The sequence below is a fragment of the Scyliorhinus canicula genome, chromosome 4, assembly GCF_902713615.1.
Source record: "Scyliorhinus canicula chromosome 4, sScyCan1.1, whole genome shotgun sequence".
Taxonomy (NCBI): Eukaryota; Metazoa; Chordata; class Chondrichthyes; order Carcharhiniformes; family Scyliorhinidae; genus Scyliorhinus; species Scyliorhinus canicula.
In genome coordinates, this window is record NC_052149.1 from 4911236 (window position 1) to 4938038 (window position 26803).

Genomic DNA, 26803 nt, shown 5'->3' on the forward strand with positions numbered 1-26803 from the left:
ATTGCACGCAACCGCTTTAACCCTGACACGCACACACTACCTTTCCCCGTCAGCTACACCATCAGTGCTGGTCCGCCTACTGCTGGAAGGAACTTAAAATCTAAAATCAGCAAAACCAGTTCCCATTGCTCATAATAAACATTTTGCATCCCTATTCTGATCACGCAGGGGGAGCAAGGCGACTTGGGAAACATTGGGAAGATCGGAGAACTGGTAGGTTCGATTCTTTTACAAATTCAGTTGATTGTGAGCACCCGAGAAAGATTTAACGTGAGAAGTGTAATTAGATCCAGCATCAGAATTAAATTTTGTGTGTCATCAAGGATAATAGTTATTTTGCTGCATCTTTGTTACCCATGTTCACCACTGCAATTGGATACCTCAAATTATCCTAATGGGAATAAAATGAGGCTTCTGGATATTGTGCTGTATCTGTACAGGCCGTCAATTAGCAATTACATTATTAATATTGCAGAGAGACATGCTGCTGAAGTTTTTCATCTTGTACTCCTCAGGCTAAATGCAAGAATGGCAAATTTCAAACAATCTCAATTTATCCTACAGGAGAAAAGTGTAATAATAATATAATACTAATAATTATTATAATATTATTATTACACTCTTCTCCTGCAGTTGGGATTGTTTGAAATTTGCCATTCCCATCCACAATGGGACTTAGACTTGCAGAGTTAAGTAAGTTTAAAAGCTCACTTAACCCGGCCGCGCCACATCTAACCAGATCTGACGGACCCTCGGGAACTACCAGCCTCACTAAGGAGACCCCCTCTGCTCTGGGCGGGAATCGTGGGGTCGTTCCCGGCAGTTGTAGCGGAGGAAGTGACCCCACTATCCAACTGCTTAGCTCTGGAGTTAATGGGTTAAAGAAAATGTAACAATACTTTGAAGCGAATAGGAACTATCTTCAGGAAGTCAAGCAACATGGCTGCTTGTGACATACAGGTGTCAACATCCCACATTCTGCGCAGATCTTTCCAATTATATAGTGTAGTGGTGTATGATAGTTGATGCCATTGAGATAGGCTAGCACATTCTAAAAGGACTTTACTGAATTATTTTGTAGATTGAACTCATGGCAAAAACGATCTTGGCCGTCCTGGAGGCCCCCCCCTGGTGACAGATCCCTCCGCCCCCACCAGGGCAGCCGCAACTCCGAGTGTCCGCCGGGTGGAACCATGTTAGCACCACGCCGGCGTGAACTCAGCCAGTTGCCAGCGCAGAATCGCCGCGGGGACTCTTTCAACAGCCCCTGACCGGCGCCGTGTCGACCCTGCGCGCACGACTGGCGACGATTCTCCGCTCGCCGGAGGTTTGCGTCCCAACGTAAGACCGGCGTAAGGGGCCGTCTCGGTGTGAACGCCGATTCTCCGAACCGGCGCAGGCTCAGAGGATCCCAGCCCAGGTTTCTGCTTTGATTTTTGGATTAGTGTAGACCTAATTTGTGAGTCCTATAGAATTAAGTGGAGCCCATTCGGCCGCTGTGTCCCATTCTGTGCTTCATTTCGATCATAGTTGATTGCTATTCTGACTCCATTTACCTTCCCTGGTTAAGTAACCTTGGATAACTTTCCGAACACCCATCTATCAATGATTTCCACGCTCCGATGTGTAAAGAAGTGCTTTTTGACATCACACCTGTATGCGACACTCGGCTGGGTCTTGATCTGGAGGTGCCCCAGGCTAACTCTGTTGAACCTCAATGTGTTTGACGGTTTACCACCACCACTCCCTCCCCCCACGTATCCACCCCCCGCCCCCCCAACCCAACACCCCGTCATGAAGATCAACAATAAATATCAACAAGGTTCAATAGAAACTTCCTGATAGCTTTTCCTCCCAGTCTCCCAGAGGATTGGGGATATCAGCGCACCCACCGATCAAAGTAGCAATCGGCATTCCCAAAAAGCGATTTCCTCCGACTGCTTGACCTTGCAATCCTGGAGGTAGCCACAGGAACAGGACTCAGTCCCTTGAACCTCAGCAACACCATGGCTGATCTGAGATCTAACTCCATATACCCACCACTGGCGTTCAAAAATCAATCAATCTCAGATTTAACGTGAGGAATCGATGTAGTGTCAACTGCTGTTTGTGGAAGAGAGATAGAAACTTCTCCCACCTTCCGTGCGTGAGAGTGTGACCAATGTTTGTACTGTAGAAGATCGCTGATCTTTGAGCTATTAGCGTGAGCTGATTGAGGAGAATGGTGTCCACGCAGCCTTGAATGGCAGAACAGGAACAAATGAATAAAACTGTACATCACCTTGAAATCAGAGCATTGAGGAGTGAAGTTAGCAAAGTCTTCTTCACACAAAGGGTGGTAGAAATGTGGAGCAAATTCTGGTTTATTTAATCATTTTCAACCTGAGCTTGTTTTCACTAGACTGGGGTGGGGGGGGGGGGGAATGGAACCAATGCTTGTGGATGAAGTGAAGTCCCTAATCAGTCATGCTCTCTTTGGCCAAACATGGGCTGAATGGCCTCCACCTGTTCCCATATTTGTATATTAAAATGATCAGACTAATCTCCCTGCAGTGCAAACTTTGATGGTCTTTCTCTGTGTCGGCAGGGTGCTGTGGGCAATCCAGGACCAGGAGGACCCACCGGAATACTTGGCGAAAAGGTAAAACCCAATCACATTCCAATAGTCACCCAGCAACTCAAACCTCAAACCATTGCAGTTTCTCTCGGGAAACCAGGCCCCCCCCCCCCCCCCCCCCCCCCCCACACACACACCCTCCGCCAACTGTTGAGGATGTTTCCAGCTGTTTCTGAAAACAGCTGGAGTGCTAACCCAGTGGTGAGGTTTGTGGCACAGCCGGGCTAGATATTGGCAAGTCACAGTGTCTGCCACGTGTGACCCCTCCCCACGCCAACCAGCGCTAAACATTCGCACCCGATAACGTTGTTGGAAGAGTGAGTTATTAACACCACAGCCAAGGGTCACAGGACACGCAGCCTGCTGTCTTGACCAATCAGATTCTGAGATTTGACAGTGTGGGAAAGGAGAAGGAGGTGGGGGAGGTGGAGGTGGAGGAGGGGGGGGGGGGGGGGGGGGGGGGGGGATTAGAGTAGGTGAATTCAACGGCAAATTGGATACAGAAAGCAAAATAAGTGGAATGGAAGAAAGATTAGGGGCTGGATACTGCGTTCGCCCAGCTGCGTATTTCCTGGCCGCGCACCGTTCACTGGCCGCGGGATTCTCCCATCTCGCTGCTTGTCCCATTGAAGCCCCCGACACCGCTGGGAAACCCACGGGCAGGGGTGTACACAGCAAGATCCCGCACGCAGCCATGTGATCCATCCGTGGATCTACCTGAAATAAAACTGAGATCTTTCAGATCCAACTGAGAGGTCAGAAGGGACCTGATTTATAATAGGTTAGTGTCACATCCATAAAGACAGCACCATCAACACTGCAGCACTCCCTCAGTACTGACCCTCTGACAGTGCGGCACTCCCTCAGTACTGACCCTCTGACAGTGCGGCACTCCCTCAGTACTGACCCTCTGACAGTGCGGCACTCCCTCAGTACTGACCCTCTGAGAGTGCAGCACTCCCTCAGTACTGACCCTCTGACAGTGCAGCACTCCCTCAGTACTGACCCTCTGACAGTGCGGCACTCCCTCAGTACTGACCCTCTGACAGTGCGGCACTCCCTCAGTACTGACCCTCTGACAGTGCAGCACTCCCTCAGTACTGACCCTCTGACAGTGCAGCACTCCCTCAGTACTGACCCTCTGACAGTGCCGCACTCCCTCAGTACTGACCCTCTGACTGTGCAGCACTCCCTCAGTACTGACCCTCTGAGAGTGCAGCACTCCCTCAGTACTGACCCTCTGACAGTGCAGCACTCCCTCAGTACTGACCCTCTGACAGTGCAGCACTCCCTCAGTACTGACCCTCTGACAGTGCAGCATTCCCTTAGTACTGACCCTCTGACAGTGCAGCACTCCCTCAGTACTGACCCTCTGACAGTGCGGCACTCCCTCAGTACTGACCCTCTGACAGTGCGGCACTCCCTCAGTACTGACCCTCTGACAGTGCGGCACTCCCTCAGCACTGACCCTCTGACAGTGCAGCACTCCCTCAGTACTGACCCTCTGACAGTGCAGCACTCCCTCAGTACTGACCCTCTGACAGTGCAGCATTCCCTTAGTACTGACCCTCTGACAGTGCAGCACTCCCTCAGTACTGACCCTCTGACAGTGCGGCACTCCCTCAGTACTGACCCTCTGACAGTGCAGCACTCCCTCAGTACTGACCCTCTGACAGTGCAGCACTCCCTCAGTACTGACCCTCTGACAGTGCAGTACTCCCTCAGTACTGACCCTCTGACAGTGCAGCACTCCCTCAGTACTGACCCTCTGACAGTGCGACACTCCCTCAGTACTGACCCTCTGACAGTGCAGCACTCCCTCAGTACTGACCCTCTGACAGTGCAGCACTCCCTCAGTACTGACCATCTGACAGTGCGGCACTCCCTCAGTACTGACCCTCTGACAGTGCAGCACTCCCTCAGTATTGACCCTCTGACAGTGCAGCACTCCCTCAGTACTGACCCTCTGACAGTGCAGTACTCCCTCAGTACTGACCCTCTGACAGTGCAGCACTCCCTCAGTACTGACCCTCTGACAGTGCGACACTCCCTCAGTACTGACCCTCTGACAGTGCAGCACTCCCTCAGTACTGACCCTCTGACAGTGCAGCACTCCCTCAGTACTGACCCACTGACAGTGCGGCACTCCCTCAGTACTGACCCTCTGACAGTGCAGCACTCCCTCAGTACTGACCCTCTGACAGTGCAGCACTCCCTCAGTACTGACCCTCTGACAGTGCGGCACTCCCTCAGTACTGACCCACTGACAGTGCGGCACTCCCTCAGTACTGACCCACTGACAGTGCGGCACTCCCTCAGTACTGACCCTCTGACAGTGCAGCACTCCCTCAGTACTGACCCTCTGGCAGTGCAGCACTCCCTCAGTACTGACCCTCTGACAGTGCAGCACTCCCTCAGTACTGACCCTCTGACAGTGCGGCACTCCCTCAGTACTGACCCTCTGACAGTGCAGCACTCCCTCAGTACTGACCCTCTGACAGTGCAGCACTCCCTCAGTACTGACCCTCTGACAGGGCGGCACTCCCTCAGTACTGACCCTCTGACAGTGCAGCACTCCCCCAGTACTGACCCTCTGACAGTGCAGCACTCCCCCAGTACTGACCCTCTGACAGTGCGGCACTCCCCCAGTACTGACCCTCTGACAGTGCGGCACTCCCCCAGTACTGACCCTCTGACAGTGCGGCACTCCCTCAGTACTGACCCTCTGACAGTGCGGCGGTCCCTCAGCACTGACCCTTTGACAGTGCAGCATTCCCTCAGTACTGATCCTCTGACAGTGCGGTGCTCCCTCAGTACTGACCCTCTGACAGTGCGGGACTCCCTCAGCACTGACCCTCTGACAGTGCGGCACTCCCTCAGTACTGACCCTCTGACAGTGCAGCACTCCCTCAGTACTGACCCTCTGACAGTGCAGCACTCCCTCAGTACTGACCCTCTGACAGTGCAGCACTCCCTCAGTACTGACCCTCTCACTGAGAGAGAGATGTCATTGAGAGACAATCAGTGAGACATGGTACAGCTGGGTAACCTCACCTGACAGTGAGAGTCAAGAACAACGGCTGATATTCCTAGAGCTCCTTTACCGTAGCAAATTAGCCAAGGCTTCACAGGAGCATAATGGAACAAAATTTGACATCAGATCACATGCAGAGACATTCGGTCAGATACCCACAACAGATCAATGAGGCAGGTTTTGTGAAGTGTCTTACAGAAAGGAGGACCGAGTCAGCGATGAGTGAGTGAGGGAATTCCAGAATTGGAGTCCATGCAGCTGAAGGCCCAGCCCCCCAATGTGGGGTCGAGGGAAATTCAGAACTCGCAAGAGGCCAGGGTTTGAGGAAGGCAGACATCTGGGAGATTCGTGGAGCTAGAGGAGGTTGCAGGATAGGAAGGGGTAAGACCATGAAGGGATTTAAAATCAAGGCTGAGATTGTAAATTCGAGGCATTGCTGAACTGCGAGCTGAATCGGTCAGAACGCACAAGAGGTGGTGGATAAGCGACTTGACGCAAGCTGAGACATGAATTCTCACAATTATGAGGTAAATCCACAGAGATCCACAGGGCAGCACGGTAGCATTGTGGATAGCACAATCGCTTCACAGCTCCAGGGTCCCAGGTTCGATTCCGGCTTGGGTCACTGTCTGTGCGGAGTCTGCACATCCTCCCCGTGTGTGCGTGGGTTTCCTCCGGGTGCTCCGGTTTCCTCCCACAGTCCAAAGATGTGCGGGTTAGGTGGATTGGCCATGATAAATTGCCCTTAGTGTCCAAAATTTCCCTTAGTGTTGGGTGGGGTTGCTGGGTTATGGGGATAGGGTGGAGGCGTTGACCTTGGGTAGGGTGCTCTTTCCAAGAGCCGGTGCAGACTCGATGGGCCGAATGGCCTCCTTGTGCACAGTAAATTCTATGAAGATTTGTTTTGGAGATGGAAATATGCTTCGGGTCTCAAGTGATATAAATTGTTAGGAATCTATGCACCTCTGAGAGATATCTGATGCCACGTCAGCCTAATGGGTTACCTCAGTGTAGTGACAAATCTATACACATGAAACACACGTGTGGGCTTTGCGGAGTTATTGTGATCAGCAAAGGAACAAAGGCCAATAACAAATCGACATCATCAGCTCGTTCACGTCGAATATAGAACTCCCAAATGTTCCAAAGTGCTTCAGAGCCAATGAAGTATTGTTTTGAAATATTGCTGTTCTGTCAAAAACATGCCAACCAGTTAGTGAAGAGTTTATTGTTTGACCCGATCCAAATTGCAGAATATGTTTTGAAGAATAAAACATAAAGCTACAGCAGGCAAGCATTAAGGAGGCCACGTCGGGAGCGCTGTGTAAGCTTCGATCTCCTCACATTCTGGAGAACATACTTGCCCGAGGTCTCCGAGATCTGAAAAAGGTCATATTGGACTTGAAGCATTAACTCTGTTTCTCTGGGCACCGATTCAGCCAGACCTGCTGAGTTTTTCCAGCACTCTCATTTTTCTTGTCCCAGAGGTTGGGGTGGTGGGGGGGGCAACCAGAGATACATCAGATTATCCCTGGAATGAGGGGATTGGCCCACGTGAAGAGGTTGAATAAACAAGGCCTATATTCCCTGGAGTTTGGAAGCCTGAGAAGTGACCTTGTTTAGATATATAACGGGCACTATTTAACGGGACATATCCGGAGTCCCGATTTGGGTGTGTTTAGTGGGTGTTTCTGGGTGCTTAAAGGCACCGCTGTTTAATGGGACTTTGTCGTTTGTTTTGACCTTGGCGAGGAGCGCCCGCTGAGGCCACACTAACCTTATTTCCTGCACTGATGAGCTGAGCTCGCCAGCACAGGGAGACGACTCGCGGATCAGGGCACCATTTTTAAATGCCGTCTCAAGCTTTCAATACCCCCCCCCCCCCCCCCCCCCCGCCGCCTCAGCCACCCCACCGCAGTGTCTAGACACTCCCACTGCACCCACATACCTCTTAATGGGTCCCCGAGCCCCCCCCCCCCCCCCAACCCACCTCTTAAGGGTAAGGCATCCCTGGCACAGGCAACCTGGCATCCGGTCACCTTGGCAGCGCCCTGACAGTCTGGCAGTGCCACGCGGGCACCAGGGTTCCCAGGTGGCAGTGCCAAGGTGCCTCCTAATAGCTCATTTAAATATGTTAATCTGGATCTCACCCAGCACGGGCAATATATCTCACGCGGCATTTCAAGCAACGTGAATCTCGCAAGAGGCCTATCGCGAGATTCAATGACCTCATTGCGTCACCAAGTCGGGTGTGACGAGACATTAAATCACGCCCAACATGTTTAAGGGAGTTGACAGGGTAGAGGCTGTTTCCTGTAGCTGGGGAGGGTCACAATCTCAGAATAAAGGGTAGAACTGCGAGGCGAACACGAAGGTGGTTGAGCGTTTGGAATGTTCCAGTCAGAGCATTGACTGTCGATGCAGGGTCATTCCAGACCGAGATGGATAGGGTTTTTGGTTACTAATTAAGGGAAATGGGGTTGGCACAGGAAGGTCAAGTTGAGATAGAAAATCAGCGTTGATGTTGTTGAGTGGTAGTGAAGACTCGAAGGGCGAATAGCTCCTGTTTCTTCTGTCTTATGTTTCATTGTCAGGATGGTGATGCAGAGATTGTGAGTACTTGCAATGATTGACTCTGAAGGAAGCCATTGCCTGACGTTGTGACTTCTGTTTTTGATTCAGGGTGATCGCGGTGATCCAGGGTCTCTGGGACCTCCCGGAGAGAAAGGATCCATGGTAAGCAGTAAATCCGATATCTCTTACTCCAAGACCATAAGGCTTCTCAGCGTTAAATCCAGGTTCAACCCCAGCTGGTCACGTTAGCTTTCCGTTTCCACATCCATTGTTGGTGAAGGTGTTAAGGATTACAGAAGCACGGCAAGGGGACAAAGTTTAATCATAGAATGGCTACATCACAGAAGGGGGGGCCATTTGGCCCCTTGAGTTTGTTCTGGCTCCCTGCATGAGTAAGTTAGTTAAACCCAGAGCATTCAAATTTCAAATGCAGTTCAGTCTGGTTTAGCACAGTGGGCTAAACAGCTGGCTTGCAATGCAGAACAAGGCCTGCAGCGCGGGTTCAATTCCCATACCGGCCTCCCCGAACATGAGCCGGAATGTGGTGACTAGGGGCTTTTCACAGTAACGTCATTGAAGCCTACTTGTGACAATAAGCGATTATTATTACTATTAGCCGTGATCTCATTGAAGGGGCTAACAGGCTCGAGGGGCTGAATGGCCTCCTTCTGTTCCAATGTTCCACTGTTCTTTCCAATTCTCCTGGTGAGATTTGAGGTTTCAGCACAGATCACATTTGACCCTTCGATCACCTGAAGTGTTCATCAGTTTTCAGGTGGTGCATGTGTAGACAAAGCTGTCAGGTTTGGAATGGGTCCTTACCCTTTCTCCTCTTTCCCTCCCTCTTCCCCTCCCCCCCACACTTACAGTTCATCCTCTGATGTTAGTTTCCCTGCTGTTTGACCTTTCACATCTTTTGTTCTCTCTGGGGACTGCCATTCGCACTCTTTCCCCTTAGTATCTGTGGCCATTAGCACCCGGTTTCCCTGGGTTTCTGTGGCTATGACTCATCTGTCATTCTCACTCCACAGTGTAAATATTTCCCACTTTCTCTGTCTGTTAGCTTTGACAAAGAGTCATCGGACTCGAAACGTTCGCTCTTTTCTCTCCCTACAGATGCTGCCAGACCTGCTGAGATTTTCCAGCATTTTCTCTTACATAACCAGCAGGTATACAGATCACTACACATATAACTGCAGGCCCACAGTAATGGCCCAGCGAGACACTCAATTCAGGGGCAATTTAGGGATACTGGCCTTGCATGTCTGGCTGGCATGTGACTCCAGACCCACAGCCCCTCTAGAATATCCGAGCAAGGCTCTCAGTTTAAGGCAATTAGGGATGGGCAAAAAATGGCCAGGGACATCCACATCCCATGAACGAATAAAACATTACCCTTTGAAATGTCCCAAGAACATAGAACATAGAACAGTACAGCACAGAACAGGCCCTTCGGCCCTCGATGTTGTGCCGAGCATTTGCCCGAAACCAAGATCAAGCTATCCCACTCCCTGTCATTCTGGTGTGCTCCATGTGCCTATCCAATAACCGCTTGAAAGTTCCTAAAGTGTCCGACTCAACTATCACAGCAGGCAGTCCATTCCACACCCTAACCACTCTCTGAGTAAAGAACCTACCTCGGACATCCCTCCTATATCTCCCACCCTGAATCTTATAGTTATGCCCCCTTGTAACAGCTACATCCACCCGGGGAAATAGTTTCTGAACGTCCACTCTATCTATCCCCCTTATCATCTTATAAACCTCCATTAAGTCGCCTCTCATCCTCCTCCGCTCCAAAGAGAAAAGCCCTAGCTCCCTCAACCTTTCCTCATCAGACATATCCTCCAAACCAGGCAGCATCCTGGTAAATCTCCTTTGCACCCTTTCCAATGCTTCCACGTTCTTCCTAGAATGAGGTGACCAGAACTGCACACAATACTCCAAATGTGGTCTCACCAGGGTCATGTATAGTTGCAGCATAACCCCACGGCTCTTAAACTCAAGCCCCTGTTAATAAACGCTAACACACTATAAGCCTTCTTCACGGCTCTATCCACTTGAGTGGCAACCTTCAGAGATCTGTGGACATGAACCTCAAGATCTCTCTGTTCCTCCACATTCCTCAGAATCCTGCCGTTGACCCTGTAATCCGCATTCAATTTTTTTCTACCAAAATGAATCACCTCGCACTTATCAGGGTTAAACTCCATCTGCCATTTTCCAGCCCAGCTCTGCATCCTATCAATGTCTCTTTGCAGCCTACAACAGCCCTCCACATTATCCACTACTCCACCAATCTTGGTGTCATCAGCAAATTTACTGACCCACCCTTCAGCCCCCTCCTCCAAGTCATTGATAAAAATCACAAAGAGCAGAGGACCCAGCACTGATCCCTGTGGTACAGCGCTGGTAACTGATCTCCAGTCTGAAAACTTTCCATCTACCACCATCCTCTGTCTTCTATGTGATAGCCAGTTACTTATCCAATTGGCCAAATTTCCCTCTATCCCACACCTCCTTACTTTCATCATGAGCCGACCATGGGGAACCTTATCAAACGCCTTACTAAAATCCATGTATACGACTTCAACTGCTCTACCTTCATCTACACACTTAGTTATCTCCTCAAAGAATTCAATCAGATTTGTGAGGCAAGACTTACCCTTCACAAATCCGTGTTGACTATCCCGGATTAAGCTGCATCTTTCCAAATGGTCAAAAATCCTATCCTTCAGGACCTTTTCCATTAACTTACCGACCACTGAAGTAAGACTAACTGGCCTATAATTACCAGGGTCATTCCTATTCCCTTTCTTGAACAGAGGAACAACATTCTCCACTGTCCAGTCCTCTGGCACTATCCCCGTGGACAGTGAGGACCCAAAGATCAAAGCCAAAGGCTCTGCAATCTCATCCCTTGCCTCTCAAAGAATCCTTGGATATATCCCATCTGGCCCAGGGGACTTGTCAACTCTCAGGTTTTTCAAAATTGCTAATACATTCTTCCTCAGAACATCTACCTCCTCCAGCCTACCCGCCTGTATCACACTCTCATCCTCAAAAACATAGCCCCTCTCCTTGGTGAACACTGAAGAAAAGTATTCATTCAAAACCTCTCCTATTTCTTCTGACTCCATGCACAAGTTCCCACTACTGTCCTTGACCATCCCTACCCTCACCCTGGTCATTCTTTTATTTCTCACATAAGAGTAAAAGTCCTTGGGGTTTTCCTTGATCCGACCCGCCAAGGACTTCTCATGCCCCCTCCTAACTCTCCAAAGCTCTTTTCTTTTAGCTCATTCCTTGCTACCTTGTAACCCTCAAGCGACCCAACTGAACCTTGTTTTCTCATCCTTACATACGCTTCCTTTTTCCTCTTGAAAAGACATTTAACCTCTTTTCTGAACTATGGTTCCCTCACACGGCCATTTCCTCCCTGCCTGACAGGGACATACCTATCAGGGACACGCAGTATTTGTTCCTTGAAGAAGCTCCACTTTTCATTTGTGCCTTTCCCTGACAGTTTCTGTTCCCATCTTATGCTCCCTAATTGTCGCCTAACCGTATCATAATTACCCCTCCCCCAATTATAAACCTTGCCCTGCCGTATGGACCTATCCCTCTCCATTGCAATAGTGAAAGACACCGAATTGTGGTCACTATCTCCAAAATGCTCTCCCACAAACAAATCTAACACCTGGCCCGGTTCATTACCCAGTACCAAATTCAATGTGCCCCCCGCCCCCCCCCCCCCCCCCCCCCCCCCCCCCCCCCTCTCTTGTCGGCCTATTCACATATTGTGTCAGGAAACCCTCCAGCACACACTGTACAAAAACTGCCTCATCCGAACTGTTCGACCTATAGAGGTTCCAATCAATATTTGGAAAGTTAAAGTCACCCATGACAACTACCCTGAGACCTCCACACCTATCCATAATCTGTTTTGCAATTTCTTCCTCCACATCTCTATTACTATTTGGGGGCCTATAGAAAACTCCTAACAACGTGACCGCTCCTTTCCTATTTCTAACTTCAGCCCATATTACCTCAGTAGGCAGATCCCCTTCGAACTGCCTTTCTGCAGCCGTTAAACTATCCTTGATTAACAATGCTACTCCTCCACCTCTTTTACCACCTTCCCTACTCTTACTGAAACATCTATACCCCGGAACTTCCAACAACCATTCCTGTCCCTGTTCTAACCATGTCTCCATAATGGCCACAACATCGTAGTCCCAAGTACCAATCCACGCTCCAGGTTCACCTACCTTATTCCGGATGCTCCTTGCATTGAAGTAGACACACTTCAACCCACCTTTCTGTCTGCCGGTAAACTCCTGCGACCTTGATACCTTCCTCAGTACCTCACTACTCTCAACACTGGCTTCTGGACTACAGCTCGTTTTCCCAGCCCCCTGACAAATTAGTTTACACATGTTGGAAGTTCCGGGGTATAGATGTTTTATACATTTCAATGAGATCATCTCTCATTCTTCTAAACATCAGAGGACAAAGCCCCATTCTACCAATACGTGACAGAGACACAAAAATAAACCAGGGTTCACTTTCCTTGTGCCAAACTACTGACAGATTTCACTGCAGTCACCGAGTTTGGGGCAAACTGCACCTGATCATAACACAAAGGAGCAGAATTAGGCCACTCGGCCCATCGAGCCTGCTCCGCCATTCAATCATGGCTGATATTTTCTCATCCCCATTCTCCTGCCTTCTCCCCATAACCCCTGATCCCCTTATTAATCAAGAACCTATCTATCTCTGTCTTAAAGACACTCAGTGATTTGGCCTCCACAACCTTCTGCGGCAAAGAGTTCCACAGATTCACCACCCTCTGGCTGAAGAAATTCCTCCTCATCTCTGTTTTAAAGGATTGTCCCTTTAGTCTGAGATTGAGTCCTCTGCTTCTAGTTTTTCCTACAAGTGGAAACATCCTCTCCACGTCCACTCTATCCAGGCGTCGCAGTATCCTGTACGTTTCAATAAGATCCCCCCTCATCCTTCTAAACTCCAACGAGTACAGACCCAGAGTCCTCAACCGCTCCTCATACGACAAATTCTTCATTCCGGGGATCATTCTTGTGAACCTCCTCTGGACCCTTTCCAATGCCAACACATCCTTCCTCGGATATGGGGCCCAAAACTGCTCACAATACTCCAAATGGGGTCTGACCAGAGCCTTATACAGCCTCAGAAGTACATCCCTGGTCTTGTATTCTGGCCCTCTTGACATGAATGCTAACATTGCATTTGCCTTAACTGCCGACTGAACCTGCACATTAACCTCAAGAGATTCGTGAACAAGGACTCCCAAGTCCCTTTGTGCTTCTGCTTTCCGAAGCATTCCCCATTTAGAAAATAGTCCATGCCTAAATTCCCTCTTCCAAAGTGCATAACCTCACACTTTTCCACATTGTATTTCAGGGGCTGGTTTAGCACACTGGGCTAAACAGCTGGCTTGTAATGCAGAGCAAGGCCAGCAGGGCAGGTTCAATTCCCGTACCAGCCTCCCCGAACAGGCGCTGGAATGTGGTGACTAGGGGCTTTTCACAGTAACTTTATTGAAGCCTACTCGTGACAATAAGTGATTATTATTGTTATTATTTGCCACTTCATTGCTCACTCTCCTAGCTTGTCCAAGTCCTTCTGCAGTCATCATGCGATTTTGAAAGTTATTGAGAATCCTGTTTCTGGTCATGATTTTTCATTGGCGTTTGCTGCAACAGAGGAGCTGCAGTCTGATCCATGTTAGTACATTCATGGCTCCAGCAACGAATGTGTTTAATATGAATTTTCTAACTGCTTGGTGTTAAGGAGAAGATCACAGGAAATGTATTACAGACTTTACAGCTTGGATGGGAGACTCCAATTTACAGTGGGTTTTTTTAAAGATGTGGATTATGCGGATCAACTCTGGGAAAAAGACAAAGGAGATGTCAGCAATTAAATGTGTCAATTAAAGAGTACAGAGCAATAAACATCCCCGGCACCATAAACACTTTGCCGCTGTTTATTGGGGCAAATAACCCATTTGTCAGAAACACCCTCTTGTGTTTATATGTTGCGCAAGGAGCGGTTAGAAATATTTTTTAAAAGGATAATGTTTAGAAGCTGTTTTGATTTTAATGGATTTTTAATTTTGGGACGTTTTAGACAGTGGAAGTAAATGGATTGTTCAATCACAGCACCAACATTGGGGCGATGGGCCAAGTGGCCTCCATGTGTACAATTCTCCGATTAAACCATATCGTTCTTGGCATTATGGCTAAGCTGGTATTTATTTGTTGCATTTACTTTTTTTGAATTTAAAGTGCCCAATTATTTATTTTTTTGCCAAAGAAGGGTCAATTTAGTGTGGCCAATCCACCTTCCCTGCATATCTTTGGGTTGTGGGGGTGAGACCCACACAGACACGGGGTGAAGGTATTTATTGCACTAAGGCAGACTTTCACCTGTTTCCATAGCTAGTAATTCCTGGAACAGGTCGCTAGTCCGTCGCCGGGGGCTTATATCTTGAGGGGGGCCACCCTCCACATGGACCATTGCTGACCAGGAGTCTCTCCCGCTCTCACCACCAGCCATTGGGACTTTGGAAGGATTTGCAGGTTGAACGCACTCGACCTGTTTGGCCGTCAAGTGCTGGGTTGGACACAAAGCCGAAGCTTCCGGTTCAAAGGCAGGACTTTACCCATCGCGTCACGAGACCTTTTTAAAAAAAATGTATTTTATGACAAACGTGTCTAAACAGGTTACAACAAATAAACACCCCGGGAAACATACTTCCCAGCAATCAACTATACAGTCTGTACAAATTTTCCCCCTTTTTCACCCCCCACCCCCTCTGCGATGAACTGCTCCTCAAACACGGTCACAAACATCCCCCACCTTTCCTCAAACCCCCCCTGAAGAGCCCCTTAACTCATACTTTATATTCTCTAATCGCAGGAAGTCGTTCAGGTCACCCAACCAAGCCGCTACCCCTGGTGGCGATGTTGACCACGACTCCAGTAAAATCCGTCGCCGTGCAATCAGAGAGACGAAGGCCACTGTCTTGTTATGCTCTTGGCGTAGCATAAGCTGCTTCCTTGATGTTCACTCTGACAAAGGAAGGTTCAGACGTGGAGATAACTTCAACACGTTTATTAAACTATTTACAATTCTCCTACTCGGGTTCGCCTCTACTGTTAATCCTTCTATAGCTACTCAGACTGACGAACCAGTCTGCTACAATCCAGGTGGTGGGTGTGATGTTCAATTAACCCTGCGTCTGTACTCACTGTGTGTCTCCACTGGAAAGAGGAAGATCATGTGTGCTGTGTCCTTTATATATGGGTTGGTGTAATGCCCCCCTGTGGTAGTGTCACCTCTGTGTGTATCGTGAATGCCCATTGGTCGTGTCCTATCTTACTGACCTATTGTTTGAGTGTCTGTGTGTCATGTCTCTGGTGCTCCCTCTAGTGTCTAGCTAGTCTACGTGTACTTACATTAACCCCTTGTGTACCTACTGTGATACATATCACCACAGCCATGACATTGGTTTTCCTCCTCTCCATGAGCTCCGGCTTCTCTGAATCCCCAAAAAGCAGCCCCAAAGTGTCCGGGTCCACCTCCTCCTCCACTATCCTGGCAAAGACCGTGAACACTCCCGCCCAGAATCTTCCCAATTTTTCCCAACCCCAAAACATGTGCGTGTGATTCGCTGGCCCCGCCCACACCTCTGACACTCATCTGCTACCCCCAGGAAGAACCCACTCATTCTCGCCACCTACATTTTCCTCATGCCAGCTTTTTATGTCCAGTCTATTTTCCTTTATTCAAATTCTGAAGATGCTACAGCGGCATTTAAACACATTCCCCAAATGATTAGCCCAGGGCCTGTGGGTTATTGTTGATGAGTCTATGACCATATCCACTGTGAGGGAATAATTGTGACACTCGACCGATCCTAGAACTCAGGATGTCTCAAAGTACATCACAAGCAATGGCCAATGTGCAGACAGAAGGAGATAGATGGACCAATGGACTAGAACATGCGAATTGGGCTGAATGGACTGTGTCTGCTCTGTAAATTGAATACAAACCTTTATTTTTTATTGATTCTTTCATGGGATGTTGTTGTCGTTGACTAGGCCAACATTTATTGGCCATCCCTAATTACCCTGGCGAAGGCTGTGGTGAGCCGCCTCCTTGAACCATTGCAGGTACAGCCACAGTGCTGTTAGGGAGGGAGATCCTGAATTTAGATACAGTGATAGTGAAGGAACGGTGATCTATTTCCAAGTGTACTTGGAGAGTAACTTGCAGGTGGTAGTGTTCTCAAGTGTCTGCTGCCCTAGTCTTTCTTGTGCATGACTCAGCGGAAAAAGGTGTTGGGTGAGATGTATCTCAGCAGCTACAGTGTCGGGAATAACCCCCCTATTCCACAGTACTTGGCCGTTTTTCTCAACCTCGGGGGGTTTCTCTCTATCGAGGCCACACTTAGGCAGCTGTCTTGCACAGGCAAGCTGAGTCCGGCAGCATAAACAGCAAGTCCTCACATTGAGGGGCTAGGCCTGCGCCAGAGTGGTTCCCACTCCGCCGGCTGGTGTGAACGGCCTTTGGCGCCACGCCAGCCGGGGCCGAAAGGACTTCGCCGACCGGTGTAAGTCTGCGCATGCGCCGGAGTGTCAGCGGCTGCTGATGTCATCCCCGCGCATGCGCAGGGGAGGGGGTCTCTTCCGCTTCTGCCATGGTGAAGGCCATGGCGGAGGCGGAAGAAAAAGAGTGCCCCAACGGCACAGGCCCGCCCGCCGATCGGTGGGCCCCGATCGCGGGCCATGGCCACCCTGGGGCACCCCCCTGGGTCAAATCGCCCCCCCAGGACCCCGGAGCCCACCCGCGCTGCCAATCCCGCCGGTCAGGTAGGTGGTTTAATCCACGCCGGCAGGAGAGGCCTGTCAGCGGCGGGACTTCGGCCCATCGAGGGCCGGAGAATCGCCGCGGGGGGCCCGCCGACCGGCGCAGCACGATTCCCGCCCCCGCCGAATCTCGGGGGGCGGAGAATTCGGGACACGGCGGGGGCGGGATTGACGCCGGCCCCGGTCGATTCTCCGACCCCCCGGGGGGGTTGGAGCATTCCGCCTCAGGAGCTGAGTTACCCTGACGGAACCCAAACTGAGTGTCCGTGAGCAGGTTATTGCTGAGTAAATGCCGCTTGATCGCACTGTTGATGACTCCTTCCATCACTTTGCTGATGATGGAGAGTAGACTGATAGCGGGGTAATTGGCTGGGTTGGATTTATCCTGCTTTTTGTGAGCAGGACACACCTGGGCAATTTTCCCCATTGCCAGGTAGATGCCAGTGTTGTAGCTGTACTGGAACAGCTTGGCTAGGGGTGCGGCAAGTTCTGGAGCACCAATCTTCAATACTACTGCTGGAATGTTGTCAGGACCCAAAGCGTATGGCTAGTTGGCTTTGTTAGCCAAGACATAAAATATGAGACCTGGGCAATTATGCTGAAACTGCTAAAAACACAAGTTAGCTTACAGTTCGAGCACTCTGTGTAATTCTGCTCACTGCACTAGAGGAAATACTTGACTGCACTAGAGAGGGTACAGATCAGATTTCTGAGGATGTTGCCTAGACTGGACTAAGCTCTGAGGAAAGATTGGATAGGCTGGGAGGAGGCTGAAAAGTAAATCAATTTAGAATATCTAACATTCATAATTAACAGGAGGCAAATATGAATTACGGTCAAATACACCACACGGCACATTAATTGGCAGCTGCAACCAAGACAGATCTTAAGGACTTTTCAGCAACCCATCCAAATATCAATGACCACTGTGAGTCACAAGATCCCGTGGCCCACAAGGGGTTTCAGCTCTTAGCTTTCGAAGATCTAGCAACTGAATTTCCTCGAAAGCCACTTCAAATTCGACAGCTCACCTCCCGAGGGTTCATCTCTTCTCCTGAGAGTGTGTTCCCCGGGATGCACAACACTGCACTCCCGCCCCTAATTACTGGCACAGCTCCAACTCTTTCCCTGGACTGCAAACCGAGCTGACACTCCCCCCAGGCTCTCTCTGAATTCCAGTGTCTCCCACGGCTTCTCTGAGCCCTAACCTTCCTCCGGCATTGCAGAATGTCAAGTCATTCAATACCTGACAGTACAGTACATGAAACAACTCAAATACCTCGCTGCCACATTGCTTCCTGAGGAAGATTCTACCGCTGCAAACACCACAATCGCTGCATAGATAGAACAGTACAGCACAGAACAGGCCCTTCGGCCCTCGATGTTGTGCCAAGCAATGATCACCCTACTCAAATCCACATATCCACCCTACACCCTATACCCGTAACCCAAAAACTCCCCCCCCCCCTTAACCTTACTATTAGGACACTACGGGCAATTTAGCATGGCCAATCCACCTAACCCGCACATCTTTGGACTGTGGGAGGAAACCGGAGCACCCGGAGGAAACCCACGCACACACGGGGAGGACGTGCAGACTCCACACAGACAGTGACCCAGCCGGGAATCGAACCTGGGACCCTGGAGCTGTGAAGCATTGATGCTAACCACCATGCTACCGTGCTGCATTGAACATTTAAATTTACGCTGGATTATAGAGAGGGGCTCAGTGCTTTTTGGAAATTATAAAGTTTTATTTGTTGGAGTAGACAGTGGGTCAGAGGAATGGATAAAATTGCTTTCTGTCTTGGGCAAGCGAAACAATAACTTATTGGAAAGAACTTAAATCCTCGGCTTTGCAAAATGATGAAAAGACATTTGCCAAATGCCAGTTGGCCAGGGTGCGCCCTAAACAAATTGCACGGGTTGCAAAATATATTTTGGGTTCCATTAAATAATTTCATCGGTTTAAAGATTCAGTTTACTGTCCTTGTTCTGACGATCTGGGGTGGGCTGAAGATGGAAACGGATTCAAAAGTAACTTTCAACAAGGAAATGGATGAATATTTGTCGAGGGGAAATTGTGCAGGGCTATGGGGGGGATATGCAAACGGGAGTGGGGCGAAGTGGACTAATTACAAAGAGCTGACGCCATCACAATGTGATGCACAGGGCTCTGTGCTGTACCATTTTAAGATTCCGTGAATATTACTCTCTTTCTCCAGTCGGTATTTCGAGTAAACGCAGTAAGTTAAACAGTGACTGAGTGTTTGGAATCCGCTGGCTGCAATTCAGTCCACCGAGGAATGGCTAACCACACAACATGTTGCTGCAAAGGATCACAGCCCTGGTGGAAGTAACTACTGATAATAATCCTCCTGTTCTTGTTTACTTTGACAGGGTTACATGGGACCTCCAGGAATACCCGGTCCAATCGGACCACAGGGACTGCCAGTGAGTAAATATTTTATAACAATGACGCACAAGGATTCTCAAATTGGAATTGTGGTGCAAGCTAGTTTCACTTCAGTTTCCCGCCAGGAGTCACACTGATGGTGTTGAATGGTGAAGCAAGTCCTTGCTGTGCAGCACCAGGAGAACCTTCTGACATTGCCAGGGTCTTTCAGTCCCGCCCATCGTGTGCAACCCCCCCTCTCCCCTCTCCCTCCCCTCCCTCCCTCTTCTCCCCCCCCCCCCCCCCCCCTTTGGGTAGTGTAGTTTGCCTTAATTGGAGCTTGAGCTTCTGGGTCCTGGACCACCCAAAGTAGGCCCAAAAACTGGAAGCATTTTTCGTTGGGAGGCGACAAACCCCACCCTGGCCTGGATCTCCCCCTCCTCGCTGATCATCTCCCCTCGCACTCCCCTCTCCCCACCCACCCCTCTCCTCTCCTCCCACCCCTCGCCTCCCCCCGGTAAAGACTGTAGGTGGGCTGGGCTGGGCTAACTCACAGAAGCCTGCAGCTTGTCCGATCTCTCCCCTTGATGCCCCAGAGTGAACTTACTTCAGTCATCAGGCACATTCAGTCCCAGACACTGACCATTCATCAGAAAGACAACGTTAGCACAATGGTTAGCACTGTTGCTTCACAGCGCAAGGGTCCCATGTTTGATTCCCAGCTTGGGTCACTGCCTGTGCGGAGTCTGCATGTTCTCCCCGTGTCTGCGTGGGTTTCCTCCGGGTGCTCCGGTTTCCTCCCACAAGTCCCGAAAGACGTGCTTGTTAGGTGAATTGGCCATTCTGAATTCTCCCTCAGTGTACCCGAACAGGCGCCGGAATGTGGCGACTAGGGTATTTTCACAGTAACTTCATTGCAGTGTCAATGTAAGCCGACATGCGACAATAATAAAGATTATTCTTATGAAGACTCAATCAGATCAACCAGAGTAAAATGGTAAATAGCAGACGATGGAAAAGGAAGAAATGATTGTAGCAAAGAGAGATTGGGAGAGAAAAAAATAGTTTTTAAAAAGATGTCATCAATCCCCTCAGAAATTTGTAATATCCATGAGGACTTTACTAGTCATAGGAATCATGGGAAATTTAGGACACAGAAAGAGGCCATTTGGCCCATCATCTGGAATACCCCCCCCCCCCCCCCCCCCCCCGGTGGGTTTTCCCAGGACAGAGGTGGCCACCTTTGGTCCTCAGTGGAATCCTCTGGTCCCATCAGAGTCTACGGCGTTCTGGTTGGACAGGAGGACCCCCCAGCCGGAATAGCCAGAAAATCCCCACTCTCCGTGTACGTTCCTGCCCACAAAACGAGCCGCCCGGCCTTTGGTCTGCAAGACCTGCAGGTGGCAACACTCGAGGTACATGTCCAGACACCTGTTAAATGAGTTGAGGATCTACTACCCCGGGTTCCAGACCCTACAACCTTCTGGGTCAAAGCATTATTCCTCATGACCCCGCGAAACATTCTACCAATCACTTTAAACCTACGCCCTCTAGTCACTGACCCCTGTGCTGAGGTAAATAGGCTCTTCCCCATCCTCTCTATCCAGGTCCCTCAGAACCTTCTTTACCTCAATCAAATCTCCCTTTGGCTTCCTCTGTTCCAAGGAGATCATCCCCAGCCTATCCAATCATTCCTTATAGCTGCAATATTCCAGTCCGGGAACATCCTGGGAAATGTCCTCTCTCTCTCTCGAATGCAAAGACATCCTTTCTGTAGTGAAGTGATCAGAACCGCACACAGTACTCAGGTCGTTGTCTAACTAATGTTTTATATTGATCCAGCATAACCTCCTTGTTCCTATAGTCTATACCTCAGCTAATAAAGAAAATAACTCAATTTGCCTTCTTAAGCACCTTATCAATCTGCCCGGCTCCCTTCAGGGGTCTGTGGACATTCACTCCGAGGCCCCTCACTTCCTCTACACCTCTCTGTGTCCTCCCATTTACTGCGTAATCCTTTGCCTTGTTTGACTTCCCCGAATGCATCACCTCTGACTTCTCTGGGTTGGATTCCATTTGCCTCTTTTCTGCCCACTTGACCAGTCCATTGATATCTTGCTGCACTCGGCAACTATCCATCTCGCTATCCACTGCGCGGCCAAATTCTGTGTAATCTGCAAACTTCTTGATCATTCCCCCCCACATGAAATGAAATGAAAATCACTTATTGTCACAAGTAGGCTTCAAATGAAGTTACTGTGAAAAGCCCCTAGTCGCCACATTCCGGTGCTTGTTCGGGGAGGCTGGTACGGGAATTGAACCCATGTTGCTGGCCTTGTCCTGCTTTACAAGCCAGCTTTTTAGCCCACTGTGCTAAACCAGCCCCTCCAATTCATGTACATCCAATTCATTAATATACGTAGAAAAAGCAGCGACAGTACTGGGCCCTGCGGAACCCCACTCGAAACATCTTTCCAGTCACAAAGACACCTGTCAACAATTACTCTTCATTTTCTGTGCCCGAGCCAACTTTGTATCCAGCTTGTTATACCCCCCCCCCCCCCCCCCCCTCCCGGATCCCATGGACCTTTATTCTTCAACCCAGTCTGCCATGTGGGTCCTTGTTAAAAGCCTTGCAAAAATCCATGTAGATCACATCAACTACACTACCCTTATCAATCCTGCTTGTTGCTCCCACAAAAAATTGAATCTAGTTAGTCAGACACAATTCCACCTTCGCAAACCCATGCTGACTGTCCACGATTAACCCCTGCTGTCTATGTGACAATTTCTCTCAGAACCGATTCCAATAATTTTCCCACCAACGAGGTCGGACTGGTTGACCTGTCATTATTTGGATTATTTCCTTGCCCCCTCTTTGTACAAAGGTACGACTTTAGCAGATCTCCAGCCCTCCGGCACCACACACGATTGGGTCACTGTCTGTGCGGAGTCTGCACGTTCTCCCCGTGTCTGCGTGGGTTTCCTCCGGGTGCTCCACATGTCCTGTTAGGTGAATTGGACATTCTGAATTCTCCCTCTGTGTACCCGAACAGGCGCTGGAATGTGGCGAATAGGAGCTTTTCACAGTAACTTCACTGCAGTGTTAATGTCAGCCTACTTGTGACGATAATAAAGATTATTATTATTATGTATCGAGTGAGGGTTGTAAAATGATGGTCACGCCGTCTGCAATTTCCCCGCATAGCAACCTGATAATGAACAGATAATCTATTTTTCAGTGCTGTGTGCTGAAGAATAAATATTGTTTAATACAACAGGGAGAGCCCCCTCTCTCCCTGCAATACTAACCATTAACCAGGTGATCTTTTAGATTCACCTGAAAGGATAAAAATGTAACATCTCATTGGAAGGTGGCATCCCCAATACTGCAGCACTCATTCATTCAGTACTGAACTTGGAATTAAATCAGAAATCAGCCTTGATATCATTTCATGGCGAAACAGACTCAAGGAGACAGTCTCCTCTTGTTCCGATGTGCGTCAATCTGGATCATGTCTCCTTTCTGATTGAAGGGCGCGAATTCTGGCTAAAGAGCCACGCCTGACAGTACAGGCAGCGGGCGGGTCAGAAACCAACCTCCATCTGATGTCTGTGGTCATTTGTTGTCTTGTAGGGTCTTCCAGGACGAAGAGGATCGTCAGGACTCCAAGGTGCAAAAGGGAGACGAGTAAGTGGCATTAATCATTCAGGAATATTTCACGTTGTAACTCGCCCAATACCTGAAGCTCTGAGCCCATCCTTGCTGCTGATTGGATGATTCTGACTGACGATGCATCAATGACTTCCTGCAGATTCCTCAAGTTACCATTTATTGACAGCACAACGTACTTCCTTCAGCTGTTTCTTTATGGGGAAGGACATGTCTTTTTTTTGTATTGATTCATAGGATGTGGGCATCTCTGGCTCGCCCAGCATGTACTGCCCATCCCTAATTGCCCTTCGGAAGGTGATGATGAGCCACCATCTTGAACCGCTGAGGTCCCTGTGGTGTAGGTACACCCACCTCGCTGTTAGGGAGGGAGCTCCAGGATTTTCACCCAGCGATAGTGAAGGAACGGCTGATATATTTCAGAGTCACGGGGATGGGGAGTAGCTCTCCCCTGGCACCATCCTCAGGACCTGCCTAGTGGGAAAGAGTAAGATTCTGCCCTGGGAGTTTGGTTTATGAGTGCCAGGGTGTGTCCACATGCTGGGGGTCTGAACACTCAACGTTTGGAGCCTAAAACACCTTCAAGTTTATCCGAACCTCCAGCCTGGGGCTGGAAGGGATCCAGTTCCAACAACAAGGCACAGCTGAGGGCTTGTCCATGAGGAGACTGTGTACTGATAGCAAGCAACTGTGTACTGACAGACAGAGGTCGTGTTCTGACACAGAGACTATGTACCGTCTGGGACAGACTGCGTACTGTGCACAGTGGCACAGGGTTTAGCACTGCTGCCTCACAACGCCAGGGACCCAGTTCAATTCCAGTCTCAGTTGACTGTCTGGATACAGTAGACATTTTCTCCCCGTGCCTGCGTGAGTTTCCTCCGGGTGCTCCGGTTTCCTCCCACAGACCAAAGATGCGCAGGTGAGGTGGATTGACCAGGCTAAATTGTCTCTTAGTACCCACAGGTTAGATGGGGTTACGGGGATAGGGTAGAAGTGTGTGCTTAGGTAGGGTGCTCTTTCCAAGGGCCGGTGTAGACTCAATGGGCCGAATGGCCTCCTTCTGCAGTGTAAGTAGAGACTGTGTAGTGACAGGGCGAGACTGTGTACTGACAGACAGAGGCTGTGCACAGTAGGCTAAATAGCTGGTTTGTAATGCAGAACAAGACCAGCAGCGCAGGTTCAATTCCCGAACCGGCCTCCCCGAACAGGGTCATCTGAGAGACTGTGTACTGACAGGGTGAGACTGTGTGCTGACAGGGAGAGTCTGTGTACTGACAGGGTGAGACTGCGTACTGACAGGGAGAGACTGTGTATTGACAGCGAGAGACTGTGTACTGACAGGGAGAGACTGTGTACTGACAGGGAGGGACTGTATACTGACAGGGAGAGACTGTGTACTGACAGCGAGAGACTGTGTATTGACAGGGAGAGACTGTGTACTGACAGCGAGAGACTGTGTATTGACAGGGAGAGACTGTGTACTGACAGGGAGAGACTGTGTATTGACAGGGAGAGACTGTGTACTGACAGGGTGAGACTGTGTATTGACAGCGTGAGACTGTGTGTTGACAGGGAGAGACTGTGTACTGACAGGGTGAGACTGTACTGACAGGGAGAGACTGTGTATTGACAGCGAGAGACTGCGTACTGACAGGGAGAGACTGTGTACTGACAGCGAGAGACTGTGTATTGACAGGGAGAGACTGTGTACTGACAGGGTGAGACTGTGTATTGACAGCGTGAGACTGTGTATTGACAGGGAGAGACTGTGTACTGACAGGGTGAGACTGTACTGACAGGGAGAGACTGTGTATTGACAGCGAGAGACTGCGTACTGACAGGGAGAGACTGTGTACTGACAGCGAGAGACTGTGTATTGACAGGGAGAGACTGTGTACTGACAGGGTGAGACTGTGTATTGACAGCGTGAGACTGTGTATTGACAGGGAGAGACTGTGTACTGACAGGGTGAGACTGTACTGACAGGGAGAGACTGTGTATTGACAGCGAGAGACTGTGTATTGACAGGGAGGGACTGTATACTGACAGGGAGAGACTGTGTACTGATAGGGAGAGACTGTGTACTGATAGGGAGAGACTGTGTACCGACAGGGAGAGACTGTGTACTGACAACGAGAGACTGTGTACTGACAGGGAGAGACTGTGTACTGACAGGGTGAGACTGCGTACTGACAGGGAGAGACTGTGTATTGACAGCGAGAGACTGTGTACTGACAGGGAGAGACTGTGTACTGACAGGGAGGGACTGTATACTGACAGGGAGAGACTGTGTACTGACAGCGAGAGACTGTGTATTGACAGGGAGAGACTGTGTACTGACAGCGAGAGACTGTGTATTGACAGGGAGAGACTGTGTACTGACAGGGAGAGACTGTGTATTGACAGGGAGAGACTGTGTACTGACAGGGTGAGACTGTGTATTGACAGCGTGAGACTGTGTGTTGACAGGGAGAGACTGTGTACTGACAGGGTGAGACTGTACTGACAGGGAGAGACTGTGTATTGACAGCGAGAGACTGCGTACTGACAGGGAGAGACTGTGTACTGACAGCGAGAGACTGTGTATTGACAGGGAGAGACTGTGTACTGACAGGGTGAGACTGTGTATTGACAGCGTGAGACTGTGTATTGACAGGGAGAGACTGTGTACTGACAGGGTGAGACTGTACTGACAGGGAGAGACTGTGTATTGACAGCGAGAGACTGCGTACTGACAGGGAGAGACTGTGTACTGACAGCGAGAGACTGTGTATTGACAGGGAGAGACTGTGTACTGACAGGGTGAGACTGTGTATTGACAGCGTGAGACTGTGTATTGACAGGGAGAGACTGTGTACTGACAGGGTGAGACTGTACTGACAGGGAGAGACTGTGTATTGACAGCGAGAGACTGTGTATTGACAGGGAGGGACTGTATACTGACAGGGAGAGACTGTGTACTGATAGGGAGAGACTGTGTACTGATAGGGAGAGACTGTGTACCGACAGGGAGAGACTGTGTACTGACAACGAGAGACTGTGTACTGACAGGGAGAGACTGTGTACTGACAGGGAGAGACTGTGTACTGACAGGGAGAGACTGTGTATTGACAGGGAGAGGCTGTGTACTGACAGGGTGAGACTGCGTACTGACAGGGAGAGGCTGTGTACTGACAGGGAGAGACTGCATACTGACAGGGAGAGACTGCGTACTGACAGGGAGAGACTGTGTACTGACAGGGAGAGTGTGTATTGACAGCGAGAGACTGTGTACTGATGGAGAGAGACTGCGTACTGACAGGGCAAGACTGTGTACTGACAGGGAGAGGCTCTGTACTGACGGAGAGAGACTGTGTACTGACAGGGAGAGACTGTGTACTGACAGGGCGAGACTGTGTACTGACGGAGAGAGACTGTGTACTGACAGGGAGAGACTGTGTACTGACAGGGCGAGACTGTGTACTGACAGGGAGAGGCTCTGTACTGACAGGGAGAGACTGTGTACTGACAGGGAGAGGCTCTGTACTGACAGGGAGAGACTGTGTACTGACAGGGCGAGACTGTGTACTGACAGGGAGAGACTGTGTACTGA

General features: G+C 49.7%; 1 protein-coding gene across 2 annotated transcripts in view; it reads left to right on the plus strand.

Moving 5' to 3' along the window:
* Positions 1-26803, plus strand: part of LOC119964316 (collagen alpha-1(XXIV) chain-like) — a 341532-nt gene that overhangs the window by 195118 nt on the left and 119611 nt on the right. For both annotated transcript variants that reach the window (XM_038793605.1, XM_038793606.1), the window contains 5 exons: positions 169-213; positions 2588-2641; positions 8334-8387; positions 19541-19594; positions 23173-23226. In XM_038793605.1, the coding sequence (XP_038649533.1) occupies positions 169-213; positions 2588-2641; positions 8334-8387; positions 19541-19594; positions 23173-23226 (261 nt within the window). The remainder of the gene's footprint in view (positions 1-168; positions 214-2587; positions 2642-8333; positions 8388-19540; positions 19595-23172; positions 23227-26803) is intronic.